The sequence below is a fragment of the Rana temporaria genome, chromosome 4 (assembly GCF_905171775.1).
Source record: "Rana temporaria chromosome 4, aRanTem1.1, whole genome shotgun sequence".
Lineage (NCBI taxonomy): Eukaryota > Metazoa > Chordata > Amphibia > Anura > Ranidae > Rana > Rana temporaria.
This window is the reverse complement of record NC_053492.1, coordinates 85,951,671-85,960,225: the sequence shown is the minus strand read 5'-3', so window position 1 is coordinate 85,960,225 and position 8,555 is coordinate 85,951,671. Positions and strand designations below refer to the sequence as shown.

Below are 8,555 nucleotides of genomic sequence, written 5' to 3'. Positions count from 1 at the left end.
ACACTCCTGCCGTCATTACCGACAATCGCGGGCACCCTGCGGCAATCGCGGCCGCCAGTATCCTTAAAGACAAACAAAGAAGATTCGACAAGGTATGGTCCCCATGGATTAAATACCTCCAAACTCCATGATCCTTAGGTCTGATTATTAAAATGGTTTAGATAAATATGCATGAATTCCGACTTGATGATTATAAATGTATTGTCTCTCATCTGTGTTGTATTTATTTATTTATTTATATATTTATTTATTTCATATATATATTTCTTTTCTCTTTTTTTTTTTAAGTTATTTTCTTCCCTGGGATGTGTACTTTTTTTTTTTTTTATGTATTGTAATTTCACTTGTATCCAGACTAATGTTATTTAATCTTTAATAAAAATCTATTGAATCGGAATCTAAAAAAAATAAAAATAAAAAACATAAAACACATCAAAAATTGCATCACAAACACAATACTTGCATTTGTGGTGTGGTTCCTTCTAAGTCTATTACACGCAAAACAAGGAAAAAAGTCCCCAAACCTTTCTTAAAATGCACTGGCCACAAAACGCATAGATGTGAACTTGTACCATAGGAAACCATGTTAAATGGACTAAAAACGCATAGGTGTGAACATAGGGTAAGTGCTTAATCAAATTCAGGATGTTGTGTGAGGTGGGCTGACACCTGTATTGAAAGAAAGTTTGTCAGGTATATATGATGGTGAACCAACCTGGAGCAGCATCGATCAGTTTGTGCTACTAACATTAAATACACCAGACAATGACAACTACACAATACAAGCAATGGAATTCAGCTCCATTCTATTCTTTGCGACACAGGAAACATGGACATCACTCAGCTCCGACACCTCAGGAAAAGTACCATGTTCTTGGATAGTATGCATTATTTGCCTATGAGAATAGAAAATAAATGTTCAGATTTATACTTCCCTTGCCAGCTTTCATTTAATAGTCTCTTTGGAGAGTGAATTTTCTTACCAGTGTGGTCTTGACATGACATAATGGAGAGTTGGTCGCTGAAATCCATTGAATGTAGAAGATGCAACCACAGTGTAGGCACCCATGTTCTCAAACAGTATCCAGTCCCCCTCCTGGAGCTCTGGTAGGTCACATTGTTCGATAATGCGATCATCCGCATCACAAGTTGGACCCCAAATGCTGCTAGAGTAGAGTTTCTCATCTGGTTTGGATTTCTGCAATGAAAAACAAATAAGGAAAGGTCCCTGGGTTTTTGCAGGAATCTGAATATCCAAATCGTATTTCCTCTCTCAAGTGAGGCCCGGAGCAACTGGAAGTCAGTGTAGGGCCGGCCATGACAGGGTTAACAGAAACCCTAGTAGCTGTGGGGGGAGGAGCAGAGCAGGGGAGGAGAGATCACAGATATCTCTTACTCTCAGTTTCCCGGGCAGAGGCAGCGTGGGGGAGTGAAGTTGGTGGGGGAGTGAAGTTGCTGCTGTGTCTGCTCAGCCTGCAGGGATTTCGCTTGTCCCAAATTGTCACGGCGATGGCTGCGATCGAGGATTTATTCGGGAGATTGAGGGCGGAGGCGGCTATCCGGGGTGAGGACTGGCTGCAGAGGCAGTTGGGGGCGCTTTTATCGCAGGATGGAGGGGACATGGGGCGCATGGCGTCGGGGCCTAGCCGCGTCCAGACCGGACAAGCAGCATCGGGGCCGGAGCACACAGGTGTGGTGCTGGCGGAGTCGGGGCCTGAACGGTCGGTCCGGGGAGCAGTGCGGGCACACGGGGACACAATTCAGGTCGCATCGGGGCCTGATCACACAGGCATGGGAGCAGCGTCGTCGGGGCCTAGTCACACAGGCCGGGGGGCCTCGCGGACGCGCTCGTCCCGCCCCCCCCGCCGGTATTCGCCCAGTATATCCCCGGGACGGCAGAGGGGGGATAGTGGACATAGCAGGGCCCCTTCGGGCCCCCCCGCGAAGCGGGCGGCGGGTATTGTGTCGGAAGGCCCAGCCGGGGGCACCAGGAGTAGCGTGGGTGCAAGGGGGGGACGGCCAGGGGGCTCAGATGCGGCGGCCTTGCCCGCCCGGCGTGTGGATCAGGCAGTGACGGGCCCGGTGGTGGGGTCTCGGCGAGTGGGATCGCAGGCCACGGTGGCTAGCCCCCCAGCTTCCTCGGCTAGCCACTTGCAGGAGGTGGAGCGCGTCGGCAGCAACAGGGTTACGCCAAGCAGGAAAGCTTCGGCAAAATCGCCGCACGGGTCCAGGGCCCGCAGGGGGAGTGAATCCGGCCCTGGGCCTTCGGCCTCCGGGACCGAGCCGCCCGGTGGGTCATCATCGGAGGAGGAGGATCGGTCGGAGGGAGAGCGGTCGGGATCTGAGGACGAGGTCTTGCCCAGGACGATACCAGCAACGAGGGATTCGAGACGGTCGGCTGATGGGATTGCTTCCACGCAGCCCGGTAAGTCATTTTACACTGATGTTTCTAATAGGCAATGTGTTGATGTGGTTGAGAGGAATGTGGTTGTTGCACCGGCGTCCCAGGTTACGGATGCACAGGTGGGTATTGCTGGAGGTGATGTGGGTTTGCAAAGGTTTTTGTCGGGGTTAGAGGCTCTGGTCAGTCAGCTAAAAGGGGGGGACAGACCTCCCGCAAGCCCGGCGGCGGCTTGGGGGCCGGTCGGGGGAGCTACGGGGGTGGCCGCGGCGGCGGTGGCGGCTGCCACTACGCCGTTGGTGGTAGCTGGAAAGGAGGCAAGTGGGGGCGGCTTGGGGGCCGGGGCATCAGTGCAGCCGGAGGTTACCGCCGAGTCGGCGGGGGCCGCTTCAAAAAAACGGGATTTAATACGGTTAGCGGATGAGGCTAGGGGACAGGTTTACACCTGTTACGATGCGCCGCTGGGGTCGCATCTGAAACAGGAGGTACGGGAAAAGATCTGGAAGAGCGAGTACGTGGAGATATTCGCGCTGTTACCGCTGGAAAAATTCAATTTGGACAGGGTAAAACCAGAGGATTCTAAGAAGGAAGATGAGGAGAAGAGGAGGTACAGGCTAATACCTCGCACGTTTGCAAACTGGTCGCAGGCGTATTCCATTTTGGCCAGTGTGATTGGCGAGAAGAACCCCGAGCACTGCTCGGCGCTCTTCAGTTACCAGGAGGCGATCAGTGAGGCCTACAGGTGCTATGGGGGCACAGGTTGGCTTAGATATGACGAACAGTTCAGGCAACGTCGGGCGATCAGGCCGGAAATTCGTTGGGACGCCAAGGACATTAGCCTTTGGATGCGGCTTATGACGGCTCCGAGGACGTCGGCGCCGTTTTTTCAGGGGGGGCCGGCGGAGCCTCTTCCCTGGGACAGTCGGCCGGAAAGAAAAAAGGGGTTTGTTGGCAGTTCAACGAGGGTAGCTGCAAGTTTGGGGGGTCGTGCCGATACAAGCATGAGTGCTCCGGGTGTGGGGGTAATCACCCCTCTTCCCGCTGCTTCAAGCAGGGCAAGGGACGTCCCGGGGATTCTTCAGGTAAGAGGGAGCACCCCGGTGATGGTGAGAAGGATGCTGCCGTTTCTCGGTAGGTATCCGGACAGAGCGGCGGCTCAGCTCCTGGAGGAAGGTTTTACTGTGGGGTTCCGTATTCCTTGTAGCTTGACGGTGGTTCCGCCGCTGTCCAAGAATTTGCGTTCGGCTCTCCAACACCCCGAAGTGGTTTCTGAGAAATTACGGAAGGAAGTGGGGCTAGGCCGCATGGGGGGCCCGTTTGAATCCCCCCCTTTGGAGGGTCTGGTGGTATCACCGTTGGGGGTGGTACCGAAGAAGGAACCAAACAAGTTCAGACTCATTCACCACCTCTCATTTCCGAAAGGGGGGTCGGTAAATGATGCGATTGATGCAGGCGATTGTTCGGTGTGCTACACATCGTTTGACGCGGCGGTGGGATGGGTCAAGAAATACGGTCGGGGGGCGTTGATGGCCAAGTCGGACATCGAGGCGGCCTTCCGGCTGTTGCCGGTGCACCCGGACAGCTTCAGACTGTTGGGGTGTCACTGGGGAGGGGAGTTCTATGTGGACAAATGTCTGCCCATGGGCTGCTCGGTATCCTGTGCGTTGTTCGAACAATTCAGTTCCTTTTTGGAATGGGTGGTGCGAGACGTGGCGGGAGTGAATTCAGTCATCCACTATCTAGATGACTTTCTCTGCATTGGACCGGGGGGGTCACGGATTTGTGCAGTTTTGTTATCTACGCTAGAACACATAGCGGAACGTTTTGGGGTGCCTTTGGCGCCCGAAAAGACGGAAGGTCCTAGGTCTGTCATTCAATTCCTGGGCATAGTCATAGACGCCGAGAAGATGGAATGTCGTTTGCCGCAGGATAAGCTAGAAGGCCTCAAGGCGGAGGTCAGGGGTATGATTGGAGTGCATAAGGTGCAGCTGCGGGCTTTGCAGTCGTTGTTGGGTAAGCTGAATTTTGCCTGCAGGATTATCCCGATGGGGAGGGTTTTTTGTCGTCGGCTGTCGGCTAGCACTGCGGGTGTTAGGTTGCCCAATCACTATGTGCGGCTCGTGAAGGAGCATAGGGAGGACCTGCGGGTATGGCACTCTTTTCTAGAGGGTTTTAACGGCAGGGCCTTGTGGATGTCCGGCCCGGTCAGCAATTTTGACCTGGAGCTGTATACAGATGCGGCCGGGGGTGCGGGCTTTGGGGCCTTCGTTCAGGGTCAGTGGAGCGCTGGCTCTTGGCCGCAGTCTTGGGTGACTGCGGGCTTTACAAAGAATTTGGTGCTGCTGGAGCTGTTTCCAGTGGTGCTGGCGGTTGAGTTATGGGGCACGTCTTTCCGGGATCGGAAGGTGCGCTTCCATGGGGATAACTTGGGGGTCGTGCAGGTGATCAATCGAGTTACCGCATCTTCTCCCCCAGTGATTCGTCTCCTGAGACACTTGGGGCTGCGCTGTATGCAGCTGAATGTGTTTGTGTATGCGGTGCACTTACCGGGTGGACAATGTCGGGGCTGACGCTTTGTCTCGGTTTCAGTGGGACAGGTTCCGGGAGCTGGTGCCGGAGGCAGAGGAACGGGGGGTCCCTTGTCCGGAGTGGCTGTGGCAGATTCCATTGGAACAATCTCCACCTGGATTAGGAAATCGTTGAGTGCGGGTACTTGGGCGGCCTATGAGAAGGTATGGTCGGAGTGGAGCGATTTGGTGAGGGAATCGGAGGTTCACCTTTCGGGACCGGAGGTGAGGACACTGGTTCTGTATTTTTTGTCTAGAAACATGGAAGCGGGAGTGTCGCCGTCGGCGTTGGATAAGAAATTGGCCGGGTTGGCATTTCTGTTCAAATGGCAAGGGTGGCCGGATCTTACAAAGGACTTCTGGGTGCGACAAGCTCTGAAAGGGTACAGGAAACAGGGGCGGCGACCTGACGCTCGCCGCCCGGTGTCTTTCGAAGTTTTGAGAGGAATCCTGGCTAAAGTGGGGGCGATATGTTCATCCAGGTTTGAAGTTACATTGTTCCGCGCGGCATTCGCGCTGGCATTTTTTGGGGCCTTTAGGGTGGGCGAGCTGGTGAGCCCGTCGAAATTGGTCCAGGGGGGCATGGGAGTTGCGGATGTCGGTTGGACCCCGGAGGGGGTCACGTTGTGGCTCAGAAGGTCCAAAACGGATCAGAGTGGCAAGGGAAGGGCGGTTCATGTGTTCCCAATTGAAGGGTCGGAGTTGTGCCCGGTCGGGCTGGTAAGGGACTACCTGGACATACGTCCGGGGGTGGGGGGCGCCTTTTTGGTACATGAAAATGGGTCCCCGATGTCACGATATCAGTTTGTGGCAGTGTTTAGGAAGTGTCTGGGGGCATTGGGCCTGGTGGCAAAGGAGTTCTCGGCTCATTCCTTTAGGATCGGGGCAGCTACGGAAGCGGCAAGGAATGGACTGGGTGAAGAGGCAATAAAGAGGATAGGGCGTTGGGAATCCAGGCGGTTTCAATTATATGTTAGGCCGCAGCTGGTGGCTAGTTTGGGTTGAAGGTCTGGGGAGTGGGGTTTTGAGTTACGGGGCAAAGGGGGTGACAGGGATTACTCAAAAGCGGGTTATCTCTATGTGGGTATGTTGGTGACGTGTTTTTTTTTTTGTTTACTGTTTTTCAGGTACTGGACCGCTTTTGGTCTGGATAATGGGCCACTCCTATGTGGTTCGGGGGGCCAGACGGGCGGATGATCGCCCGACCGGTCGCCAGCTGGGAATATCGAGACAGGAGGCGAGTGTAAGGTGGTTGGGGGTCCCCGGGATGTTATGGAGCAAGGTGGTGCCGGAGGTGCACAAATTTGCACAGCTGGACAGGCCACCGGAGGTTCTGGTTATTCACGCCGGGGGGAATGATCTTGGAGTGAGATCGATGATGGAGATAGCACGGGACATTAAATTTGACTTTCAGCGGATCCGGATGTCCTTTCCGGATACGATAGTGGTGTGGTCAGACATGGTGGCCAGGTCAACATGGAGGATGGCCAGGTCGGTAGAGGGGGTGAATCGGGCGCGCAGGAAGATAAACAGAAATGTGGGGCGGTTTGTGCTCAGGAACGGGGGGCTAGTGGTTCGGCACCCCGAATTGGAAGTGGACACATGGAGATACCTCAGGAGTGATGGTGTTCACCTCACGGACGTGGGGATTGATATGTGGGTGTTGCGTTTAGAGGAGGGGGTACAGCAAGCGATGAGGGTGTGGAGGTGCTCCCATAGGTAAGGGGTTACCTTTGGGTGCTGGTGGCGGGTGTTTTTGGACTTTGCAGGAGAAGATATTACCCCAAAGATGGACGCCAGTACCCAGCGGTGGGAGGGGTCCTGAAGGGGTTTCTAGTTCCCAGTCTACTAATGTAGCTGGAAGGTTGGTGAATGGGGGCACTGCGGTCAATGGTCGTCTTTGAGCCAGCTTCGGCTTGAGGCCTATGACCAGAGGTTAGGACACCGCAGTGCCAAAAAAGTGTTACATAGTTACAAAGTTTAAAGGTTAACGAGTTAAGGGTTAATGGGTCCTGCAAAGTCCAGCACCATGTTAGAGAGGTTATTATCTCAGGAAATAAGTGTTTTTTCTCTATGTGTTATTGGTTTTTGTTATTGGTTATTTATGATTATTTAAAGAGTATTTAAAATAAAGGAGGCTGCTACGGCCAGTTTTTACTCCAACACTAAGTAGTGGTCTCATTATTTATTAAAGGTTAAGTGGGGGTATTAACTGTAAAGGGGCTTTAGAGGTCAGGGTGAATTCTGGTATACCATAGTCATGTTTAGTTTTACATTTAACTGAACATCAGCCTAAAGAACTGTACACACGGCCCGGATTCTCGTCAGGAAAAAAACACTGTTTTTCCTGACAAGATTCCTGGCAAGAATCTCTTGCCGGCCGAGTGTACACACGTACAATTCAAAAGAACCGCCGTTCTTTTGAATGGCACGAACGCGGTGACGTCATCGACTATGATGAGTATGCACTCGTCACATTTTTACTCGGCAAGAAAGCTCTGCCAGCAGTTTTCTTGCTGTTTCTTGCCGAGAAAACCGAGCGTGTGTACGAGGCTTAAGTCATAGGTCATAGGCTGCCTAGCAGCTGCTGCCTGTTAAGACCACAAACACTCATAACATAGAAGACCATGTGGTAAGACAACAGCGTGAGCTCAGACCCCCAACTCTCCCCATATTTAATGCCTGACAGTTTGCTTTTAATTAGAATGTTTGGTAATCAGTACATAAATGTTCAGGGAAAACAAATTGAAAACAGTATAATATAACTTCTAGATCTCCATTTTGAGGAATGGGTCGTCCTTCTTTAAGCGTACCTTTTTTCTGACTATGCACATTTCCATCCTAAACTTTGAGATTAAGTTGAAGGAGCTATGGATTCCATCATTTACATAGTACATGATTGTTTTTTTGGACGCATCATCTTCATCTAAAAAGAAAAAAATAATCTGTTAACAAGTGCATGGGAGAAAGCAAGTAAGACTTAGGCTTTGCTCACATATATGCAAATTGAATGCGTTTTGAACCGCATCCGATTTGCATGACATGTGAATCAAAATGGCTTTTTATGCAGACAGTTTACATATATGCTGTGCAGCAGCAGTGGGAATTTGCTGCAAATGTAAAAAGAGTCCTTCTATGGGAAAGCATTTGAATTGCACATCTGATCAGTTTTAAACAAGAATTTGAGGTGTGAAAAAAACAGCATGGGGGCCAGTCCAATCCATACCAGGCTCTTTCGGGTGTGGTATGGAATTTTTAGGGAACCCCACGCCAAATTTAAAATTAATAAAGCATGGTCCCCCTAAAATCTATACCAGACCCTTATCTAAGTATGCATCCTGGCAGCCAGAAAAGGGTGGGATGAGCAAGCACCCCCCTCCTGAACCATACCAGGCCATAACCTGCCCCCCCCCACTTGATTCTGAACTCAACATGTTAATTGAAAGAGGCTGATGTGTTAAACTCCATCCACCTGTCTGTTGTCTGGTATAATGTAAATGAGTCTAGGATAACTTCTAAGGGTCTTTCATTGTGGCTTGTGCTAATTGACCCTGTAATTGGGTGATAATGTTGATTATGTCTTCTGA

General features: G+C 51.7%; 2 protein-coding genes across 3 annotated transcripts in view; one reads left to right on the top strand and one right to left on the bottom strand.

Annotated features, from left to right (window-relative positions):
• Positions 1–313: 313 nt before the first annotated feature.
• LOC120936344 (ornithine decarboxylase 1-like) overlaps positions 314–8,555 on the bottom strand; it is a 47,086-nt gene continuing 38,844 nt past the window's right edge. For both annotated transcript variants that reach the window (XM_040348601.1, XM_040348600.1), the window contains 3 exons: positions 7,782–7,894; positions 984–1,198; positions 314–896 (listed from right to left, as the gene is read on the bottom strand). In XM_040348601.1, coding sequence (XP_040204535.1) covers positions 773–896; positions 984–1,198; positions 7,782–7,894 — 452 coding nt within the window. In that variant the 3' untranslated portion in view covers positions 314–772. The remainder of the gene's footprint in view (positions 897–983; positions 1,199–7,781; positions 7,895–8,555) is intronic.
• On the top strand, positions 1,312–6,715 carry LOC120936342. Its single transcript, XM_040348598.1, has 2 exons — positions 1,312–2,425; positions 6,096–6,715. The coding sequence occupies exons 1-2, from the start codon at positions 1,318–1,320 to the stop codon at positions 6,689–6,691; spliced, it is 1,704 nt and encodes a 567-aa protein (XP_040204532.1). The 5' UTR covers positions 1,312–1,317; the 3' UTR covers positions 6,692–6,715.

Excerpts from the sequence above, each read along its gene's own strand:
- LOC120936342 (XM_040348598.1), top strand. The coding sequence starts at position 1,318 with ATGACAGGGTTAACAGAAACCCTAGTAGCTGTGGGGGGAGGAGCAGAG. Across the intron at positions 2,426-6,095 it reads GATTGCTTCCACGCAGCCCG|GTACTGGACCGCTTTTGGTC; the intron begins GTAAGTCATTTT and ends ACTGTTTTTCAG.